This window comes from Alosa sapidissima, chromosome 7 (genome assembly GCF_018492685.1).
Source record: "Alosa sapidissima isolate fAloSap1 chromosome 7, fAloSap1.pri, whole genome shotgun sequence".
Classification (NCBI taxonomy): domain Eukaryota; kingdom Metazoa; phylum Chordata; class Actinopteri; order Clupeiformes; family Clupeidae; genus Alosa; species Alosa sapidissima.
This window is the reverse complement of record NC_055963.1, coordinates 2,471,907-2,496,549: the sequence shown is the minus strand read 5'-3', so window position 1 is coordinate 2,496,549 and position 24,643 is coordinate 2,471,907. Positions and strand designations below refer to the sequence as shown.

The following is a 24,643-nucleotide window of genomic DNA, read 5'->3' as shown; positions in this document are numbered from 1 at the left end:
ATTTCTCATTTTCGATCGACTATTGTGACATAGTTCTTCCGGTTGATCATCATGTGTTGTGTTTTCTTCCGGGTACACCCCAAACAGCATGGATGGAATAGATGTTTCTGTTTGGGCAGAGATTGAAAAAGCCGAAAAAGAAAACCGACGTGAGTTGGTACTTCAGGGTGCGAACACTGACAAAAGGATCCAGTCAAGCGGGGGTCTGAGCTCGAAGCTTTACTCGCTTACGCTGTTGAATTACTTAGAAATTAGCCAGTGTCCGAGTTTGACTGAGATCAATGAAGACATCGGCAACTTGATCCATCTCCAAAGCCTTATACTTTGCAGAAACAAGATCACATCCGTTCCCAAGTCCATTGGAAAGCTGAAGTGTCTGAAAGTTTTGGATGTGTCAGTGAACGAGTTGCAGGGCATCCCTGAGGAGGTTTCACAGTTGAGCGAACTCAACACCCTCAATGTGAGCTGCAACAGCATCACATCGTTGCCAAATGGCCTGAGTCAGTGCGTCAAGCTCTCAACCATCAACGTGTCCAAAAATGGGCTCGCGGCGTTACCCGACGACCTGTTCTCAGAGAAGCTGGAGCTTCTCAGCACCATCGTCGCATCAGAGAATGCGATCGAAGAGTTGAGTACAGACATCAGCAATCTGTCTGCAATTAAGGTAGGTTGTTGTTGCTATCTCCAATCCATCCTCCTTTTTATCCAAGACGAGGAGATGGTAGGTTTAGGGATAGCTTACTGAATGTTCTTTGACAGGATCCAGTACCCTGTACCGCCCTGCTTGGGACTGGCACTGCACTCAAGCTTTGGACCATTAAAGGGTTTAACTGATATTATAATGCACCGCCTTGCAAGTCTTAATTTTCTTGTGATTCCCACACATACCGTATAACAGATAGACAGACTGTTCCTGTGTGCACATAACATAGTGAATAAGTTAGTTCGGTAGTATTTTTTTTTTAGTTATATATGTACGAACTGTAGCTCATCATTATTGACTCATGGTGGGTCTTGTGCAGTAAGGGTAGTTATAGCCTAGCAATCTGCTGCAGTCCTACAGTTTCAGAGGCAGATTCTCAACTCCCTTACACATGAGAACATTTGGAGGAAGTGTATTTATTTTGTGGAGTACAACATGTGTAGAAAAGATGCCTTTTTCCTCCTGCTGGTTCAGTTTATTCTTGTGATCATCATATCCTCTCAGGTTCTGGATCTGTCCAGCAACAAGCTGTCGGAGCTGCCGTCCGAGCTCGGAGACTGCCCCAAGCTGAAGGAGATCAACTTCAAGGGCAACAAGCTGAAGGACAAGCGTCTGGAGAAGATGGTCAACGGGTGCCAGACCAAGTCCGTGCTGGACTACCTGCGTGCAGGGGGCCGGGGCAAGGGCAAGGGCAGGGGTCAGAGCGAGGCGGGCGAGAAGGGGGACGCAGCCGGCGGCGCGGCTCGCAACACCCCCAAAAAGAAGGGCGGGGCGAGGCAGAAGAACCGGAACCAGGACGACGACGTGGACGAGCTGGACAAGCTGGTCCTGAAGGTTCTGCACGTGTCCGACAGCGACAGCGCCACGTCCGTCACGGTGAAGGTGTCGGCGGAGGTGAAGGACGTGCGGCCGTATATCGTGTGCTGCATCGTCAGGGGCATGAACCTGCACTCCGGCAACTCACTGAAACGCTTCCTCGTGGCACAGGTGGAACATCTCTCAAATCACACAACAACGTCACTACCGTAGAACCCCTTTTCAAACCTGTTGCTATAGTAACATCAGCTCTTATCACATTAAATACACGACATTAACATTAATGACTTATGATTTATTAATGATTTATTAGTAGTATGCACATGATGGCAGTAGTGTTTGTTTCTGTAATGGCCTGGACCGTGTTTGATAGGCCAGTTTATTTACATGTACATTTTTTCTCTCCAGACCAAACTTCATGATGACCTGTGCGCTAGACGCACGACTGCGACCATCGCCACTCATGACCTCAAACTGCTCAAGGCCCCGCTGCTTTACGACGCTCGGACTCCGGACACTCTGAAGGTACAATCCGTCGAGCACCCTTACATCTCTAGTATAGCCTCACACAGCCACACGGGTCAGGACACCTACAGGGGAATGTGGGTGGCATGTTTCTGAGAACATTATAGCATTAAAGGTATTTGAAATGTATTTGTACAAATCCAGCATAATATCAGTATAAGTATAGTATATATACTCTTTTGATCCCGTGAGGGAAATTTCTTCATTTAACCCAAGTGAACACAGTGAGATGAAGCACACACTAACCCGGAGCAGTGAGCTGCCTGATACAGCGGCACTCGGGGAGCAGTGAGGGGTTAGGTGCCTTGCTCAAGGGCACTTCAGGCGTGGATGTGGGCATGGGAGAGCAGTGAGGGGTTAGGTGCCTTGCTCAAGGGCACTTCAGCCTTGGATGTGGGCATGGGAGAGCAGTCCTCAACCACTTCCCCCGCCCACATTTTTTCCTACTGGTCGGGGATCGACCCGGCAACCCTTGGGTTACAAGCTCGAAGCCCTAACCAGTAGGCCACGGCTGCCCCCAAAGGTATCAAAGGTATTTGAAATGTAACAAATTGCTTTAGGCGAGGCTTGGAGGACGGGATGGCAGACAAAGCAGGGATTTGCATGCGTCGGATCAGGGGCGGGGCTTGGAGGACAAGAGTGGCAATTTAGTCGTTATTGTTATGTAATGGTCTCCCATACTCCTCTCATGCCCACCTCTCATGCCCACCTCCCTTACCCGTCTCCCATGCCCACTTCCCTTACCAGTCTCCCATGCCCACCTCTCATGCCCACCTCCCTTACCCGTCTCCCATGCCCACCTCTCATGCCCACCTCCCTTACCCGTCTCCCATGCCCACCTCCCATGCCCACCTCCCATGCCCACCTCCCTTACCCGTCTCCCATGCCCACCTCTCATGCCCACCTCTCATGCCCACCTCCAATGCCCACCTCCCTTACCCGTCTCCCATGCCCACCTCCCTTACCCGTCTCCCATGCCCACCTCTCATGCCCACCTCCCTTACCCGTCTCCCATGCCCACCTCTCATGCCAACCTCCAATGCCCACCTCCCTTACCCGTCTCCCATGCCCACCTCTCATGCCCACCTCCCTTACCCGTCTCCCATGCCCACCTCCCATGCCCACCTCCCATGCCCACCTCCCTTACCCGTCTCCCATGCCCACCTCTCATGCCAACCTCCAATGCCCACCTCCCTTACCCGTCTCCCATGCCCACCTCTCATGCCCACCTCCCTTACCCGTCTCCCATGCCCACCTCTCATGCCCACCTCCCATGCCCTGAGGTGGCGAAGTCTCCGCACCCTTCTAGTTTACAGTCTCCAAACTGTACGTGATGTGTGTGGCACTGCGAGACTAGCCTTACGGTGACGGGTGTGACTCTGCGAGACTAGCCTTACGGTGACGGGTGTGACTCTGCGAGACTAGCCTTACGGTGACGGGTGTGACTCTGCGAGACTAGCCTTACGGTGACGGGTGTGGCACTGCGAGACTAGCCTTACGGTGACGGGTGTGACTCTGCGAGACTAGCCTTACGGTGACGGGTGTGACTCTGCGAGACTAGCCTTACGGTGACCGCACAATGAACTCCACAAGAGCCCCAGCAGACGCTCACGGCTGTGTGCGTGTGGTGACATACTAGCGACGCCTGAGGTGTGCAGCTGTCTGTGGACGCTGTAGATTGCGGAGAGATCCATGTATTTTTAATTCTGCTGATTTGGGCCATGTGCAGCGCTAGTGAGGTGTCTGAAGAGCTTAATCAGGCTCATTCAGGAGTGCAGCGCTAGTGAGGTGTCTGGTTTCTGAAGAGCTTAATCAGGCCCATTCAGGAGCGTCATAACACCCGCCGTTAATAATAAATAACTTTCTTGTCTCGTCCTTATTTAATAATAAATAGCTTTCTTGTCTCGTCCTTATTTAATAATAAATAGCTTTCTTGTCTCGTCCTTATTTTCGCTTGACGAAAGTTTTGTCCTGCCCAGTGGCCAGCAACGGAACAGCTGTCGTTGGCCGTGTCCCGCTGAAGGGGAAAGCTATGTGCTGTCCCCCAGCGTGAGGTCCTGCCTGGCCGCGTCTCCTGGTCGCGTCTCCTGGTCACCTCCAGTAATGGGCCCAGGGATCGCCTGGAGCCACACACCCCTAATGATGGGCTTGTGTGTGTGTAAGGCAGACTACGTGGACATTTGAACCATCTGACTGACTTACTGAAGGGGATCATTAGGCTTCAGCAGACGTCCAGCCTCTAGACCAGTCCAGCTCCTTACTGAAGGGGATCATTAGGCTTCAGCAGACGTCCAGCCTCTAGACCAGTCCAGTTCCAGTGGCTGTCAAATACTCACATATTGAGTTCCAGACAGATTTGATAACGTGTGCCAAATTCCTAATCTGTGTGTGTGCACTGTGTGCGTGTGTGTGTGCTATGTGTGTGTGCGCATTTGTTAGATTGCTCCTCTGGGTCGGAAGGAGATGAAGGCTGTGGACCTGCTGAAGCAGCTGCAACAGGAAGCTGATGAACAGAGGAAACAGAAGAAACGGCAGAACGTGTCCGGACTGCACAAGTAAACACACACACACACTCACACTCACACACGCCATCCCCCAAAGCCCTCATTCATAGCTTTCAAAACAGAATTGGCTTTTCAAGGTGACGTGACTAATTATACCAAAGTGTGGAGAGATAGAACACGTGTTGAGGTCACTTCCTGCAGGAGAGCAGCTTTGTTTCCAGTGTGTGATTGCCCTCTAGTGGTATAATGTGGAATATTCTGTTAACCACAAGATGGCGCTTGAGCCCTAGAGATGAAAACGTCCATGACACATTGCACACCATATTAGGAGTGTTCTATCATGACACATTGCACACCATACTAGTAGTGTTCTATCATGACACATTGCACACCATACTAGTAGTGTTCTATCATGACACATTGCACATCATACTAGTAGTGTTCTATCATGACTTGCACACCATACTAGTAGTGTTCTATCATGACACATTGCACATCATACTAGTAGTGTTCTATCATGACACATTGCACATCATACTAGGAGTGTTCTATCATGACACATTGCACATCATACTAGGAGTGTTCTATCATAACACATTGCACATCATACTAGGAGTGTTCTATCATGACACATTGCACATCATACTAGTAGTGTTCTATCATGACACATTGCACATCATACTAGGAGTGTTCTATCATGACACATTGCACATCATACTAGTAGTGTTCTATCATGACTTGCACACCATACTAGTAGTGTTCTATCATGACACATTGCACACCATACTAGTAGTGTTCTATCATGACACATTGCACATCATACTAGTAGTGTTCTATCATGACTTGCACACCATACTAGTAGTGTTCTATCATGACACATTGCACACCATACTAGTAGTGTTCTATCATGACACATTGCACATCATACTAGTAGTGTTCTATCATGACTTGCACACCATACTAGTAGTGTTCTATCATGACACATTGCACATCATACTAGGAGTGTTCTATCATGACACATTGCACATCATACTAGTAGTGTTCTATCATGACTTGCACACCATACTAGTAGTGTTCTATCATGACACATTGCACACCATACTAGTAGTGTTCTATCATGACACATTGCACACCATACTAGTAGTGTTCTATCATGACACATTGCACATCATACTAGTAGTGTTCTATCATGACTTGCACACCATACTAGTAGTGTTCTATCATGACACATTGCACATCATACTAGGAGTGTTCTATCATGACTTGCACACCATACTAGTAGTGTTCTATCATGACACATTGCACATCATACTAGTAGTGTTCTATCAGGACACATTGCACATCATACTAGGAGTGTTCTATCATGACACATTGCACATCATACTAGGAGTGTTCTATCATAACACATTGCACATCATACTAGTAGTGTTCTATCATGACTTGCACATCATACTAGGAGTGTTCTATCATGACACATTGCACATCATACTAGTAGTGTTCTATCATGACACATTGCACATCATACTAGTAGTGTTCTGTCATGACTTGCACACCATACTAGTAGTGTTCTATCATGACACATTGCACACCATACTAGTAGTGTTCTATCATGACTTGCACACCATACTAGTAGTGTTCTATCATGACACATTGCACACCATACTAGTAGTGTTCTATCATGACACATTGCACATCATACTAGTAGTGTTCTATCATGACTTGCACACCATACTAGTAGTGTTCTATCATGACACATTGCACACCATACTAGTAGTGTTCTATCATGACACATCGCACATCATACTAGTAGTGTTCTATCATGACTTGCACATCATACTAGGAGTCATGATTAGTGCTGTTCTATCTATATCATACTGGGAGTCATGATGATTAGTAGTAGTGACTTGCACACCATACTGGGAGTCCTGATTAGTAGTAGTGACTTGCACATCATACTGGGAGTCATGATTAGTAGTGTTCTATCTATATCATACTGGGAGTCATGAGTAGTAGTGTTCTATCTATATCATACTAGGAGTCATGATTAGTAGAATTCTATCTATATCATACTAGGAGTCATGATTAGTAGTGTTCTATCTATATCATACTGGGAGTCATGAGTAGTAGTGTTATATCTATATCATACTGGGAGTCATGGTGATTTAGTAGTGCTGTTCTATCTATATCATACTAGGAGTCATGATTAGTAGTGTTCTATCTATATCATACTAGGAGTCATGATGATGAGTGCTGTTCTATCTATATCATACTAGTCGTGATGATTAGTAGTGCTGTTCTTTCTATATCATACTAGTCATGATGATTAGTAGTGTTCTTTCTATATCATACTAGTCATGATGATTAGTAGTGCTGTTCTTTCTATATCATACTAGTCATGATGATTAGTAGTGCTGTTCTTTCTATATCATACTGGGAGTCATGATGATTAGTAGTTCTGTTCTTTCTATATCATACTAGGAGTCGTGATGATTAGTAGTGCTGTTCTTTTTATATCTCTTGCTGCTTCACAAGGTCAAGCAATTTTGTCATAAAATGGACAACCTTTAGGGACTCGTTTTTGATCAAAATTAGGGATGTCCCGATCCAGCTTTTTACACTTCCGATCCGATACCGATATTGTATCTTTTAGCATCGGCCGATACCGATACCGGCCGATCCAAGCATGTATTAAAGATTAAAGATATTTACTTATTTTGTTGTTATACTCATGTTGAAAGGGGTTTTACTCTTAAGAACAACTAGCCAACTTAATTAGGTTAGTTTGAATAATCCACAGTGGTTGGTAATGAGAAGCTGACCTGTTTATTCTTAACAGGGTTAAATAAACACAAAATAATAAATAGTCAATTAACCACACAAACTGAATTGGCATCAGTGCTCTGCTCTTGAACAACAAGAGTGTAAACCAAGGCTTAAAAAGCCATCAGTGCAAACAATATTGTAAACTGTATAAAAAAAAAAGCACAAAAAAAAAACACACACAGAAAAGCTGAGTAGAAAATAAAGTCAATTAACCACACAAACTGAATTGGCATCAGTGCTCTGCTCAAGAGTGTTAACCAGTGTAAACTGCATCAGTGTAAACAATATTGTAAACAATATAAAATTATATATAAAAGCAACACACACAAAACCTGAGTAGAAAATAGTCAAATTACCACACACACACTGAATTGGCTATAACAACCCAAATAACTGTCACGCCTTCTACAGTATTGCTATCTCCTCCACACTTTACTGCTTCATCTCCATACTCCCTTCAATTTCTACTGTTTGCCCTGGCTGCAGTCTGAGCATGATGGGGAGATTCTTCTTCAAAAAGGTGATCATTTCAACATGCTCCGGTGTCAGCCTGCTCCTGTGCTCATCAATGATAAGTGAGACTGCGCTAAAAAGCCTCTCACTGTTGCGTTTTAAAAGCGAAACTGATGCCACAACTGGTCTGGGTTTGCTGAAGTAACCTAGGCTACAGGCTGCATTTATTACAGAAAATCAAGCAACATAGCACGTAGGCATATCTACAATATTTAGAGACAGGAGCTTAAGTTTACCGCGACAACAGCTGTCACTAATTCACATCGTCGTAGGCTGCGCCGATGCCCAGACTAAACGGTAAAAAAAAGTTATGATAGCCTACTGGAAGCTTCTACCCTTTTGGATGTGTAGAGTTGTAGGCCTATGTGCACTCAGTTGTTAGCGATTGACCAGGTTGCTTTTTGAAATGAAATACGTTTGTTAGGCTAGCCGATTGTAAAAATAGGGAAATTAAAGTGCGTGCTGTGCCTATACATTACACAAACAATCTTAAATCGCGGAGATAACATTCGTTAGACAGGCAAAGCTGTCAGCAGCAACATGCATAAGAGCCTTAATAGTAAGAGGGTCTCGCGGCTCGACGGTCGCGGTTAACATTAGGCTATATTAATTCAACTGTGACATGAAATGTTTGCTCGATAACTTTAAATTCTTAGTGGGACATGCACAGACAAGTGGGATGCTGGACAGGTCGCTAGGTGTGCTGAAAACGCGGACCGGATTTGGGGGGAAAAGATGGAAAAAAACACTGGAATGGATTACCTACATCGGTGATCTGGAAAACACGGACCGGAGTTTTGAAAACAAACTGGATCGGGAGACCGGATCGGGATTTTCCCTTGCAGGCCGATCCCACATTTTTTGCTAATATCGGCGGCCGATCTGATCCAAATATCGTCCCTAACATCCCTAATCAAAATGCAAAACCGAAGTTGCATAATTGTGGTAATTATACCATTGGCTGTATGTTATTTCTATTTTTCTATTAAAAGCTACACTATGCAACAATTTGCCACTTTTTCAAATATGCTTTATATGAGCATTTACCTTTGGTACTATCTTCAAATGAATTATGATTAAATAACCATGTTCTATGTAGTTCTCTGGTTTTGGTTGGAACATACCACAAAAATGGAGGAAAACCTTTTGTATCACTACATTGTCAGCAGTATCACCAAGAGACACCAGTTAGCCTGTTTAGCAACTTGAGGCAGTGGCAGCAGTACTGCTATCTGCATTTGCCAGGTTTGCGCTCACTTAGCTCGCTAGCTGTAGATCTAAACTCCTCTGTATCTCTACTGTGACCCTGAAGTGAAAGGCACTACACACAAACAACTGTGACTAAAACTGACAGTGATTTCCTGGTGCTCTGACTGAAGTGTGTTTGATTATCCTGATTGAAGTGCGTTTGGTTCTCTTGATTATCCTGAGTGAAGCGTGTTTGGTTCTGTTGATGGTCTGACTGAAGCGTGTTTGGTTCTGTTGATGTGGTTCTCCTGATGGTCTGACTGAAGCGTGTTTGGTTCTGTTGATGGTCTGACTGAAGTGTGTTTGGTTCTCCTGATGGTCTGACTGAAGCGTGTTTGGTTCTCCTGATGGTCTAACTGAAGTGTGTTTGGTTCTCCTGATGGTCTGACTGAAGTGTGTTTGGTTCTGTTGATGGTCTGACTGAAGTGTGTTTGGTTCTGTTGACGTGGTTCTGTTGATGGTCTGACTGAAGTGTGTTTGGTTCTCCTCAGGTATCTTCAGCTGTTGGATGGGAAGTCTCATTACCCCTGTCTGGTGGATGCCGAGGGTCACGTCATCTCCTTCCCCCCGATCACCAACAGCGACAAGACTAAGGTGACCTGCTGCTTCTGCTAGTGCCGCTGATCATCATGATGATGGATGAATGGTGCAGGTCACCCAGGACAGAGTGTCATGAATCTGCAGATTACCCAGTACAGAGTGCCATGAATCTGCAGATTACCCAGTACAGAGTGCCATGAATCTGCAAATTACCCAGTACAGAGTGCCATGAATCTGCAGATTACCCAGTGCAGAGGGCCATGAATCTGCAGGTTACCCAGTACAGAGTGCTATGAATCTGCAAATTACCCAGTACAGAGTGGCATCTCAGGATAGCACCTAATAAAGATAAACAGGTCATTTTCCACCACCGTGCTGTCACCTCCACTGCGGCTGTGTACCCGCTCAGAGGTTATAGGGGTTTGTTTCTGTCAATCAAGGTCAGAGTTGATAGGTGTTTGTTTCTGGTCAATCAAGGTCAGGCTGAAATGGGTGATCTCAAACAGGATGTAATAAAACGGGTTTATGGTTGAATGGATAAACATTGACAGAACTATTCACGGATAATCAGTTATCAGCCAAAACTTTCACATCATCTCCTGTAGTATAGTAACTGACAGTTAGCATTTGTCAGGATATGCATGGTGTGCACTTGTCAGGATATGCACTTGATATGATTCATGGTTATCTATGCTAACTGCTGGCCTTCCGGAGAGTATATTGCATCCTGAGTTACTGTTAATATGTAAGAGTCTGTGCCAATGGCCAGGTGTCCATGTGAATGCTTCTGGCACCACAAATAAGGCCACTAACTCTCTTATGTGAAGCTTTAGGACATGAAAATTAAACATGGATTCAACAAAATAACTTGGTTAACTTGATGTTGAACCTGATTTGATATTGGTGCATGTGTACTGGTGTGTTCAGGCTTATTCAGTACTGTATTGTGTGTTCAGGCTTATTTAGTACTGTATTGTGTGCTGGTGTGTGTTCAGGCTTATTCAGTACTGTATTGTGTGTTCAGGCTTATTTAGTACTGTATTGTGTGCTGGTGTGTGTTCAGGCTTATTCAGTACTGTATTGTGTGCTGGTGTGTGTTCAGGCTTATTTAGTACTGTATTGTGTGCTGGTGTGTGTTCAGGCTTATTCAGTACTGTATTGTGTGCTGGTGTGTGTTCAGGCTTATTCAGTACTGCACTGTATTGTGTTTGTCCATCAGATTCAGAAGAGCACACGGGAACTGTTTCTAGAGGTGACCAGCTCCAACTGCCTGCAGACCTGTAAGGATGTGATGGATGCTCTCATCACAGTAAGTTATATCACCCCAGATATACTCTAATCACAGTAAGTTATATCAGCCCAGTTATACTCATCACAGTAAGGCTCATGTTAGATCAGCCCAGTTATACTCATCACAGTAAGGCTCATGTCATATCAGCCCAGTTATCTGTTTACTTTGTTGTTTCACTCTAGTTATGTTGTATGTCACTAAGGCCACACAAACTGCTAACTCCAAACCATAGGTAGGTTACAGGAAAATTTGGGGTAAAACTCTACAGGACTAAACCGCATTAGATGGTGAATGTTTTGGGTAGAATTCTACAGGACTAAACCGTATTAGATGGTGAATGTTTTGGGTAGAATTCTACAGGACTAAACCGCATTAGATGGTGAATGTTTTGGGTAGTGGCCATTCTTTAGACCTGGGAGAGTGTGTGTGTGTGTGTTCAGCAACTGTTCATTGGAGATGACTGCTGTGTTTGTGCAGGCTTCTGTATTTGCATCTATGTCGGTGTGTGTGTGCTTTTGTATCTCTGTCATTGTGTGTGTGTGCATGTGTGTGCTTGTGTATCTCTGTCAGTGTGTGTGTGTGTATCTGTGTGTGTGTGTGCTTGTGTATATGTGTCACCTCGTTTTCCGGGCAGGGTGAGGCATGGCGAGCATCACTGTGTCGGTGTGCCGGTGGAATAAGTGGCTTCATGGGCTGTGGCGGTGTCGGCCGTGGCGTGCGTCAGTGTTTTGTGTGGCGGCGGTGGCTCGCGGCCGGCCACACAATGCGGCTGCAACACTAGAGGCCTGCAGCCCTGTGGCCCAGCGCACACGCTCACGAGCGGAGCGGCCCTCAAACGAGCCGCCGCCGCCGCCACGAGGGGTGTCCCCTTACAGCCCGCCACTCGCCCGCTTGATGGACGATCACTTTCCGTCCGCCCTTACGTATTAATTAGGCTATATGACAACCATGCCTATCCGGTGTTGCCCACATCAGTTCCCTCCTGTGCAAGGACTTGCCGAACATTTGCCGTATCTTTTGGTAGAGATGTGCATTTCTGACTGAAAGAAATAGTTTCTGCCCAATGCCCCAGATGCACTGGGCAGGCATGTTGACCACAGGTTACTGACCCGTTGTATGTGAGGTGCTGCAGGGGAGCAGGGAATGTAAGCCTTGGGGTTTGGTTCGCACTGTGCTCGGAGAGATTTCCTGTGCGCTGGCCTGTCGGGGACAAAGACATTGTCCAGCCCGTATCTTCACTTCCTGTGGAACAGCTAGGGTGCCCTCTGAATATTTAACCATCAGATAGCGCGCTCGGCCAGAAGACCCTTTTTTGGGAAGCCCGTGATTGGCCGCTGAAGGGCAGTGTAAACGGACCGGAGTGTCCGGTGACCCACAACAGATTGTTATGAAATTCAAAAGTATCAACTACCCATGAGCTCATTGGTTTTCTGATCAAAACCAAACACATTATGTTATTACTAAAACACTCTACAAAGTCAGAAGTCTACAGAATCAAGTTATACATTGGGGGGTGTGAGGGGGGGGGGGGGGGGTACAACCTTGGCCAGAATTAATATTGTAAAACCTCCACACCATTATTTTTCGAGACTATTGTCCTAGAGGAGTTGTGTCCATCTGTTTTTGTGATTGTTTCGTATTGCTGACATTTGACCTCATGGGTTTACTCTCCCAGTTGTAAATAGCTTACCTTGTTTACTCTCCCAGTTGTAAATAGCTTACCTTGTTTACCCCCCCTGTTGTAAATAGCTTACCTTGTTTACTCCCCCAGTTGTAAATAGCTTACCTTGTTGCCTTTTATACTGCGAAATCATTAACATGATAAAATATGATTAAAGGGCATGTGCATGAAGAGAAAGCAGGTTGCTCTTGTAAAATTAAAACTAGTTGGATGTTGCACATTGAATGCAGACACTATAATGCACTAAAGGGGATTTCTTTTTTAATGTGACTCTGGTTTAATATTGAGACTTGGTACCATACTACAGTGAAATCAAACTACTACACTACACTACACTACACTACTACTACAGTGGAACTATACTACAGTGGAACTATACTACATACTCCATACTACAGTGGAATCAAACCCCTCAATCTCAAGGTTCTTTCCTCAGTCCTTTTAGGAATGTCAAACTGTGTGTGTGCTGTTTATTATCATTCCAACATAAACAAAATAGATGAGCAAACAGAAGACGATATTGATATATAATATTATATATGGAACCATGTATGCACATACTATAATATTATATATGGGACCATGTATGCTCATCTGAAAAGGCACAGGCATCAAAAACACAGGATTTGGTTTTAGTGAAAGTTACATTTCATTACAATTTAGCAGCTAATCAGTTCCTGTGAGAGTTTGTGCACGTACAGAGTGAAAGGTTGTTTTTAGCAGTTTGTGCACTATTTGTCCTGGGGCCCTCTGTACTCAAAGATAACTTGCCAGTTTGTCCCTTTGTTATAGATTGCTATGCATGTTCTGATGGGGTCAAAATCTGTATGCAGCCAGAAATGTTGACTGTCTAGGCAGAGCAGTTGTCAGAGTTGCAGGGCAGTTGTCAGAGTTGCAGGGCAGGGGCAGTTGTCAGAGTTGCAGGGCAGTTGTCAGAGTTGCATACACAAAGGCCAAGGTCCCCCCAGGAGTGATGAGTGCTGAGGTCGCAGTGTACCGCATAGGGATGAGTTGAGGGGGTCCTATGTTCCCCGGGTCCTATGTTCCCCGAGTCCTATGTCCCCCGCTCGGGGTTAGGATTAGGGTTATGGTTAGGGTTTTAAAAAAAGGGTCCTATGTTCCTCGCTCGGGGTTAGGGTTATGGTTAGGGTTTTAAAAAAGGGTCCTATGTTCCCCGGTCCCATACAAAGTGGGGAAGATAGGACCCGGGGAACATGGGTACGCTCCTGAGTTGAGACACCAGCATCAGCAGCGCTTGTTTGTTTTCTCTCCCCACAGAAAATGGCGGAGCTGAATAAATTCACCTTCGACAACAAAGAGGCGGACGGTTCCGACGGGGAAGCGGAGTCAGAACCGGCCCCAGCGGAGGGCAACGGGCCAGCAGGGCCAGAGCTGACGGTTCTGCAGGTCCGGATCGTGGACATGGACGGGAATCTAAAAGTGGTGTACCCCTCCAAAACGGACCTCACAGCAGAAGCCTGCAGCAACCTCAGGGTCATTCGATAGTCCAGTCAGCGCCTGGAAATCCACCGCATGAAGTCCGAACGGAAGCCGGCAAACTTAAATGCTTAAGAGGGAAACTCTAATGTGCATCTCCTGTTCACACTGCCAAATATTTGCATACTGGTTTTGCAGGGTTCTTTATCTAAACTGTTCCTAGACATACATTTAATACTTCACAGCACTTACTTGCAATGGAGCTAAATTAATAACTTTCACACAGTTCATAAAATCATCATTTTGTTTTGTACTTTCTGTTGTGTATCATTTTGTTGTTGGCCTGTACTCCTGTACAATGACTAGCATGTGGTCGTATGACACTTTAATTTGCTCACGATGAACTCACACGTGCAGAACTGTAATGTATTGCATACCAGTGGAACACTGACTTTGGACTCTAAGTCTTATCAGGTCGTACATGCTCAATAAACTTATTGACACAGATGCCTTGTTTTTTTTACAATGATTTTATAGCATGTTAATTGAAATGCAAACTAGTTCTCATCTTACCCCAGCAGTCAGGCGTTACTGTCTGTCTGCCAAGACACATAGTTATATGCTTGTATTACCGTCAGTCAAAGTGATAGGAGCTCTCACCCATTCCACAAGCAGTGGCCACAATGTCCCTACATGGGCCTCGCTCCTGAGTGTGTAAGTGTGCTACATGGGCCTCGCTCCTGAGTCTGTAAGTGTGCTACATGGGCCTCGCTCCTAAAGATCTATTTCTACCTCAGTGCCTCTCGCGTTGCTGCCGCGGCCTCACATGCTGGGTTTGCGGACGCACAGGTTAGACAGGACGCAACGCACGAGGGTTTTCTGTTACAGATCAGATGTCCGCAGGGCTGCTGGGACCAGGAGAGGAGGTGTCTGAACGGCAGCCTGCACGGGGGGTATAAAAGATTACTCAAAGAGCGCCAGGACTGGACTAAAGATGGACATGCAGGAGGACGCACGTCCGCTCAGCCTGGACACTGGGCACTATGAGGACGACAGCAGCACACCTGGCCACTAGGCACTATGAGGACAACAGCAGCACACCTGGCCAGTGGGCACTATGAGGACGACAGCAGCACACCTGGCCGTGTGAGGGGCCGCTGCTCCATCTGAAGCAGGTAAATGAGAACAGCAGGAGAACAGCTGGAGTCCTATTGATTGGAGATGGTTGGAGAGGGGAGCCCGTGTGGAGCCAGCAGAGTGCAGGTGGGATCCGGGTCGGAACCGCCCCTCACCTGGTGTGGACTTGCGCCAGATCTGGGCCGGGTCGGGTCCAGAGGCAGCTGCCAGCAGGGAGGCAAGGCATCGGTGTGGAGAGGGGTCAGCACAGAGTTGAAAGGTCAAAGGTTACTGATCCAACGTCTGGGCCGACTGAAGACCTCCAGCACCTCGGCCCCATGCCTCGGGTCAACCCCCCGGGCCAACGGCCCGCCCGGACCTCCAACGAAGGGGGTCACGGCTGCCCGCCCACCAGGCACCCCCAGGAGAACCAGACTCCCACTGAGGATCAAGCCCAGCCAGGGCCCAGGAGACGGGGCAACGGCTGGCAGCACGCTGCCCCCCATCTACGGGTCAAAGATCACCCCGCAGGTGATGGAGCAGCCGAGCACTCGCGTGTCCACTGACCCTGCCGGGGGTCAGGGCTCCCAGAGGAGGATACGGACGAGCGCAGCGCCACGCACAGCCACTCAGAGGCCCGACAGGAAGCTGCTCAGCAGACAGGAAGTGAGTCCTCAGAGGACAGGCGTCCGTCTAGTGTGCAGCAGCGTATCGGTCCGGGACACGGGCCGCTGCGAGGAGAGCGCAAACCCACGAGGAACGTCCTGCTACGGGCGTCAGAAATCAGGCGCTGGCCCTGACCCTGTGACTGGCAGCTCAAAGGCCCTGGCGTCGGCTGACGGGCACGCGGCCCGGGCACAGGGTAACGTGAAGGGGAGCGACGGCAGGGCGGGGACAGGTCAGGTGAGGTCAGCGCCTGGTCCCTGCAGGACCCGGGCACAGGTGCCGCTCTGCTCCCACGACTCCGCCATCGAGAGCGACGCCCAGAGCCCAGACCCCAGCGGCAGCGAGGAGGAGGAGGAGCGCCACCTAGAAGGAGCAGGAGAGGAGGAAGAGTACTACACAGACCAGAGGATCGGGGAGTGGGTCGTCAGGGTCAACGCCAGCCTCTTCTCCCCATCGGACAGTGAGGTCAGCTGCACGAGTCTTTTGGAGGAAGAGGACGTTGATACAATAAAGATTATCTACGAGCAAGACTGACCGCGCTTATAAACGAGTTTGTTGATACAATAAAGATTATCTACGAGCAAGACTGACAGCGCTCATAAACGAGTTTGTTGATACAATAAAGATTATCTACAAGCAAGACTGACAGCGCTTATAAACGAGTTTAAAGATTATCTACGAGCAAGACTGACAGCGCTTATAAACGAGTTTGTTGATACAATAAAGATTATCTACGAGCAAGACTGACAGCGCTTATAAACGAGTTTAAAGATTATCTACGAGCAAGACTGACAGCCCTTATAAACGAGTTTGTTGATGCTATGATCACAGACTGACAGTGCTTATAAACGATGACTTGTATTTGTACTGAGGTTGTGGATGCAATAAAGATCACCTATGATCACAGACTGACAGTGCTTTTATCTGACATCCCTAAGATAAGATCAGATCAGATAATCCTGTAAATCTGCACGGTTACAGGAGCAGCGGGCTAAATGCTCCGTTTGAAGGAGAAACACGCTGTGATTGGTTGAGAGCAGCAAGCGCTCTCTTTCATAACTGTGATATGATACAGGGAGGATATGTGAGCCTGTCCTCTGCCCTGGCTGCACCACCTGCTAGCCTTTCAACAGAGGCGCTTTGCATGGTATGGAATATAGTTGGAGTCATGCATCATTTGGACATGCATTTTTCAAGTATGTTGTTTAAAATTCAATATTACACATGGGTGAATGAAAAAAAACATGTGGAGACTTCATCATTTTATTATAACTGATAATGATATGGTAAAATAAAAACATAAATTAAGAAAATAAAGACATTTAAATCATTTGGATTAGATTTCTTATCATGGTCTCCATATCATACACATACAGTGTTCATAGGCAATATTAATATCTGATATGATTTACATTAATCAACTGAATCTGTCTGTGGATATTCAAAATGTTCCACTTTCCCAGTAATCAGATGTTTACATCAACTTTGATTTGTTTCCATGGCACAGCTGGCAGCCAATCACCTTAGACATGCACTGACCTGCAGTGCCGCGCCTAGCACCTGATTGATGAACCGCCAATCACAAGCAGCTCGCCTACGCATTACGCCTTATGTTTATAAAGCCTGTTTCCATGGATATGGACATAAACATATGCAGATTTTAAATGAAATACAATACAAGTCATATCAAATTGATTCATTTACAGTTTTTCTCAGTCGCTTTGGTGCTTTTCTCACATCACTATTAACATTTGCACAGCAGTTAGTGCATTTCTCAAAACAATTAGTGCAAACTGCAAAACCTAGTGGATAGCCTGCAAAAGCACGTCACTTGCTCAAAATGAATAGTCCATTCCTCAAAAGCTAGTATTTATGTCAGTGAAACTGCCAGTGTCATCAAAATGAGAAGTCTTGACACCATCGTTTATGAACAAGATAGTCAAATGGCTTTGTCATGTTTTCATTACGACAGTTTATGCTCTCAGTGTTTTCCCATGCAAAAAAAGGTCAGAACTCTTGTGACACTACCTGAAAATGCTCAAGACAGCACTATACAGTACTTGGTACAGACATTTGAAAACTACAGTAAAGTTACAAATTGCTGTAGTTAGGGGAGTAAGTGAGTACAAGACACTGAATATGTACGTTTCACAGTTTTACTTTATATGCTCTTTGCAATTCTACTGCATTGTCACAGAATTTGATAACTAGTTCACCAATTTTGTATGTAATGACTCAAGCAATGAAATGAAGACTATTAGTTTTATTGGGAACGACTATTCAGCATCCATAAGTATAGTTCATTTTGACTGACATAACAAAGCAACTGATACATGTTCAAAAGCATTTGCAATTTGTTCAGAGGAAGGAGAAATTACTACTATGATGTGCACAAATGACTAAATGTTGTGGAGGTTGAACTAATAGTAATGAGAATTTTCATTCTGATCTGAGAAAAGCACCAAAGTGACTGAGAAAAACTGTAAGTCACATTCAAGGTTAAGTCATTATAAAACTATGAATGTTTTTTTTGCTGTTAAATAATGGTGTGTTTTAGGACAGAACAGTATCCTGGTTCCGGTTCCTCAGCACCTGCTGAAGTCCTGGATGTATTTCAAACGTGCAGGATCTTCCGGTGCACTGACTAGCCACTCCTCGTTGACCACACATGAACAGCAGGGGGCGTCAGCGTCCATGGACGTAGTACCCAGTCACATATCCCAAGATGTAGACCGACACCAGCGCCGCCAGAGCTCCGGCGATTCTGATGTAGATGCCCAGGTTCCCTGTGCACAGGCGGTTATAGAACCTGAGGGGCAAATAGGGCATTAGAACCCCAACACACAGATGGCTATAGAAGCTAAGAGGCAACTTTACAGACAGTAAGCCATTGGCTATAACCTAGGGGCAACACAGGGCATTAGAACCCGAGGCACAAAATGGGGCATTAGAACCTCAGTACACAGAGGGCTAAATAACCTAATGGGCACTTGGGAGACGTTATTACTATACAGGCACAATGTTATTTAGTCAGTCCCATATGTTTGCCAATATTATTCAATATTTATGACCGCCGCGCAGTCAGATTTCTTTTTTTTTTTTTTCTTTTTTTTTTTTTTCGCATGCCCAAATTTCCGTCAATGAGTCCCATGAAAGACCGGGGTACACGAAACTTGGTGGGCATGTAACCCCACATGGATAGCATGGAACCATCGTTTTTCGTTTTGATCTGTAACCCCCCCGCTTGACTGGACCCCCCGAAAGGAGGGTAGGGCAGACACAGTTTTCTGTGAATATCTCGAAAACCGTGGGGTTTAGGAGGACCATTTTTTTTTTTGTATGTTGATCTCAAGGGGCCATGTCAACCCATTCCATAACCACTCATTTCATGTATAGCGCCACCTAGTTAAACACAAAAAAGTAAAAATGAGGTGTTGTAATTGAAGGTATTTGTGACCTAACATAGTCAAAACTGCACGAAATTGGAAGTGTATGATCATTATGACACCCTCTGTATGCACGCCAAGTTTTGTGGAATTCCGTTCATGAGGGGCCACACAATAAATTAATTTATGTACTATACACCAACTGGCCTGTAGGTGGCCGGAGACAGTTTTCTGTGAATATCTCGAGAACCGTAGGGCCTAGGAAGTCCATCTTTTTTATGTATGTTGGTCTTAAGGGGGCATGTCAACCCATCCCATTACCACTTATTTCATGTATAGCGCCACCTAGTTAAAAATTAAAAAGCAAAAAATTTGGTGTTTTCATCACAATATCTCTGGCTGACAAGGTCAAAACTGCACGAAATTAAAAGTGTAGGATCATTATGACACCCACCGAATGCATGCCAAGTTTTGTGTACTTTCGTTCATGGGGGGCCTTACAATAAAATAATTTATGTGTACATTTAGTGACGTACACCAACAAGGTTTCCCAGGACACTGAAAGACCGGGGTACACGAAACTTGGTGGGCATGTACCCCCACATGGATAGCATTGAACCGTCATTTTTCGTTTTGATCTGTAGCCCCCCCGCTGGACTGGACCCCCCGAAAGGAGGGTAGGGCAGACACAGTTCTCTGTGAATATCTTGAGAACTGTAGGGCCTAGGATGACCATTTTTTTCCGTATGTTTGCCTCCAGGGGTCATGTTAACCCATTTCATGTGCACACACACACAACACACACACACACACACATACATTCACAGTAATGTCACAGGCACAAACACAAGCATGCACGCACACACACGCACACACACACACACACACACACACACACACACACATAACATAAACATAACACAAACAATCAAGAATTTCTCAGAATTATAAACAGGCAAGATGGAGATGGGGTTGTATAAAATGAATTTTAAATGTGAAATCTATGAACTAATCATGTTTTGGTACTTGTTGTCTAGCAGATACCAGTGAGAATTGAGTGTGGATAATGCAATTTAGTGAGACAGTTAGAATCATATAGGCCTTTCAGCGTGATTTCTTTTTGTGGAAAAAATGTGCTGGACTGGGCGGCGGTCATATTTTGTACCGCTCTGCGGTACATCTAGTATTATATAATAATATATATTATATTTACAATAATATAGTAATTTCCATATGATGATAATAATAATAATACATTTATTTTATATCGCGCCTTTCTCAAACCCAAGGTCGCTTTACATAGTAGGAAGGCAGGGAAACACAATAACAAAAAAACAAGCAATACAACAGAGACAAAGGCAGGGAAATACAATAACAAACAAATAAAACAATACAACAAAGACAAGTTATCTGTAGGAACTATGTGTTGGGTGTGGAGGAGAAGTGATCATTAAACAGAAAGGTCTTGAGATGTGCTTTGAAGAAAGGAAGAGAAGGACAGGCACGAAGGGGTTGGGGGAGGGAGTTCCAGAGTTTGGGGGCCAAGGCACTGAAGGACCTGCCACCCAGGGTGGAGAGTCTGGAGTGGGGGATAGCCAAGAGGTTTTGGTCAGAGGATCTGAGTGAACGGGAAGGAGTGTAAGGGGTCAGGAGATCGCAGATGTAGGGGGGAGCAAGGTTGTGGATTGTAGTACTTTGTATTTCATCCGGGACGGAACTGGTAGCCAATGGAGTTGATGGAGAATGGGGGTGATGTGTGCTGATCGTCTGGTATGGGTGAGAAGCCTAGCTGCAGAGTTTTAAATATATTGTAGTCTTTGAAGGGTTTTAGTGGGGAGACCAAGGAAAAGTGAGTTGCAGTAATCTAAACGGGACATAATGAAAGAGTGAACCAAAGTCTGTGCATCACTAGCAGAGAGGAAGGGTCAGAGGCGTGCAATGTTACGGAGGTGAAAAAAAGCAATCTTAGTGAGTGATTTGATATGAGGATCAAAGCTAAGGGTGGAGTCAAGCTGAATGCCAAGGTTTTTAACAACAGGGGTGGAGTGGACAGATGAGCCATCAATGTTGAGAGTGAGATGGGGAGATTTGGTGAGGATGCTTTTAGGGCCAATCAGCAGAATTTCGGTTTTGTCTGTGTTGAGCTTGAGAAAAATTTTTTGCATCCATAATTTTAAGTCAGAGAGGCATTCAGTGAGGGAGCGTGGTGGGGGGTCAGAGGGAGAGGGAGTGGTAAGATAGAGTTGGATGTCATCTGCATAGCAGTGGAAGTTGAGACCGTGGCTGCGAATAATCTGGCCAAGAGGGAGGATGTATATGAGAAAGAGGAGGGGCCCAAGTACAGAACCCTGGGGGACACCACGAGTGACAGGGGACTTGGGGGACTGATGTGGACCAAGTGTTACAAACTGCTTTCTGTTGGTGAGGTATGACTGAAACCAATTGAGGGCTGTGCCAGAAACACCAATAGCAGACAGACGGGAGATTAGAACATTGTGGTTGATGGTATCGAAAGCAGCACTAAGGTCAAGGAGAATGTTTTTTCTGAAAAAGGGTCCTAAGTTCCCCGAGCGACTAACTCCACTAGTGGCTCCGATGGCTAACTCTACTGGCGGCTCCGATGGCTAACTCCAGTGGCTCCGATGGCTAACTCCACTGACGGCTCCGATGGCTAACTCCAATGGCTCCGATTGCTAACTCAACTGGTGTGTTTGTCCTGGAGGTGAATAGCTGCAGTGTTCAGACGCTTAGTTAGAATCCCCAACCTCAATTCACTCACTTCACTAACGTAACCTTGGAAAGGTTGATCTAACTCACTGACCTCTCTGACCTTTCCCCTGATGTGTGTGTGTGTGTGTGTGTGTGTGAGTGTGCGTGACCCCGATCTTTGATGATTTAATATGTTTGCTATGTAGGGACGGTGCACCCCTACAACACACACCCCAGAGAGTAAACAAAAACATGGGGAATGCTAACAGGCTCAATGCTAACAGGCTCAAATTAAACTCTTGACAGCTCCACACTGTGAAAGAGCATGGTAAACTAGGCCATGTGATTCACCATTGTTTTGGAAACAGTGCAATTGTTGCATGATGTGTGTGTGTGTGTGTGTGTGTGACAGATATATATGTGTGTGTGTGTGTGTGTGTGTGTGTGTGTGTGTGACAGATATGATATATATATATATATATATATATATAGAGAGAGAGAGAGAGAGAGAGAGAGTTTGCATAAGTTTCAATTTCTTTTGTCTATTTTTCTTTTCTACAGTATAACTAATGATGAAACTATTAGTCCCTTTGGAATTAACATTTATCCTTTTATCTTATTTTTCCTTTCACTATTTAATTATATCTTTATACCAATATTAATGTAAAGTTGATTATTAACATGTTATACCTGTAGCTTAATTTGCCAACAATGACTTTATTCATTCATGCCATTCAAATAAACTTGATTTTATTTGAGAGAGAGAGAGATATGTGTGTATCACAGAGAAGAGAGCTTACCTGATTAAGCTGGACTGGGACTGAGCAGAGTTGAGGTTAACATCATCATTCCACCTGCTGTACGAGACATTAGCATCTTCAGCCTCCATGTTTTTGCCTCACCAATGTAATCCGGCTAGAAAACAACAGCACACAGACGGACTGGGTTATAAACAGAAACAGTCTGTAGCCGCCTTTGAATTCATAGAGATCTAATAGAACTGGTCTTTTTCTACTCTCGGTCGCACAAAACCACACACAGCCTAGCCTATCCAATGTGACCAAAGTCCAACTTTGAAAAGTATAGGAAGATTATTGCTCAACTTAGGTTACGGTCATTCAAAGCATGTTTTAAAACGCACCAATTCCCATGTCGTAAAAAGTTCACGACTAATATTCAAACTTGACTGAAACTCATTCTTTAATTGAGAGAAGCGCTACAGTAGCCTTTGTATTCCGATTAACAGTCATCTAGCTGAAATACTCACTATTCGCTGCTTGGGGAGCCTGTAGCCGTGTGAGTCGTCGCTCCTATTGATGTGTGTTGTGGTGTTGCTGCTCTTTATGTGTCTCATCAGAAGTCGGGTGAAAAATTTACTGCGGTCATTAAAGCGCTGCTTCCTCTGACCTCGTAGTGGGCTATTCACGCCGCTTATTACTACCGCTCCAGATAAACCTCTGACCAAATTCCACAGTATTACGCAGTCTCCGGTTAGAGCTGATATAGCACACCTCAGCTTTTCTGTGTCTTGAATGGCCTATCGCTACACTTGTTGTAATTCCACGATTCTCTTTGCTAAACGCATGGTCAAATTAGACAAGTTGGCCCGCGTGGGCAGGTTGGATATTGTATATTGGTTATGAATAAGGGTGGCAAGTTAGGATGTGCGCTGGGGTGTGTCTGACAGTCAGTCAATAAATGATGGCCCAGCCTGCACATGCCCATGCTATTTGTGCAGGATTGATGTGAGAACCATTCACATCAAGTCCTTACTTGATAGCCTATTTAGGCCAATTTAATTTCACAACGTTGTAGCCTAATTTAGTTGGCTATTTGAAATGCTTTACTTGCAGCCAAGACTAGACCTACTTTTAAAACGTTTAATTTAAACTTTAAACATGCCTATATCATTTGAATGCTAAAGATGTAGGTCTATGGTAAAGTAGTGCACACTCTTTCGGCTTATAATGCCTTCATCAGTTAGCCTACAGATCAGAAAATCTGATGAAGGGCCGTAACATCTTTTGTTTATAAAAACGTGTCAGTGTCTGGCGTTGATCTTTTTACCAGTGGCCAGTTAGCCTATAGCCTACATCAAAAAATCATTGCGTAGGCCTGCACATACCTTTCATAAGGTGTAGCCTAATCATTATATTCTGACCTTGCTCTATAAAACCCAACATTTATTAAACTCCAAAGATTGTAATTTAGGGCCTAGGCCAGTGGTTTTCAAAGTGGGGGCCGGGGCCCCCTGGGGGGCCGCGAGGGGGTGCCAGGGGGGCCTCAGCAAGTTGGAAGGAAAAATAAAAGCAACAAATAAATACATTTGAAAATGTTAACATATACCTATTACTATGAGGGTTGTTATACAATGCCATTATAATAATGTGTCGCATATCTGAACATTATATTTTCCATGATAATGACTGGGAATAATAGTAGAGCGATAGCTCTCATATAGCAGAAAGCCCCAAATACAATTTTTACACACTTTATATGCTCCATCACGAAGTGTTTATGGCTAAAATAATTATTAGGATTAGCTTAATGTATTTTTACATTTGCCGTAGTATTCTCGATGGGTTTAATAACACATCACGGGTGTCCTTGGCCAGAACATAGTGGTATTTGGGGGGCCTTGTCGTGGAAAAGTTTGGGAACCCCTGGCCTAGGCTACATTAGCGG

At 45.2% G+C, this 24,643-nt stretch overlaps 2 protein-coding genes across 2 annotated transcripts; one reads left to right on the top strand and one right to left on the bottom strand.

The window, feature by feature from the left end:
* Positions 1-40: 40 nt before the first annotated feature.
* lrrc47 (leucine rich repeat containing 47) lies at positions 41-14,588 on the top strand. The gene is made up of 7 exons (XM_042098835.1): positions 41-664; positions 1,208-1,690; positions 1,928-2,044; positions 4,484-4,599; positions 9,624-9,726; positions 10,892-10,981; positions 13,923-14,588. The coding sequence occupies exons 1-7, from the start codon at positions 89-91 to the stop codon at positions 14,148-14,150; spliced, it is 1,713 nt and encodes a 570-aa protein (XP_041954769.1). The 5' UTR covers positions 41-88; the 3' UTR covers positions 14,151-14,588.
* A 3,670-nt stretch (positions 14,589-18,258) lies between these two features.
* Positions 18,259-24,161, bottom strand: smim1 (small integral membrane protein 1). Its single transcript, XM_042098775.1, has 3 exons — positions 23,226-24,161; positions 22,759-22,873; positions 18,259-18,672 (listed from the first exon to the last, which is right to left on the bottom strand). Exons 2-3 carry the CDS (start codon positions 22,845-22,847, stop codon positions 18,549-18,551), a joined length of 213 nt encoding a protein of 70 aa, XP_041954709.1. The 5' UTR covers positions 22,848-22,873; positions 23,226-24,161; the 3' UTR covers positions 18,259-18,548.
* Positions 24,162-24,643: the final 482 nt, after the last annotated feature.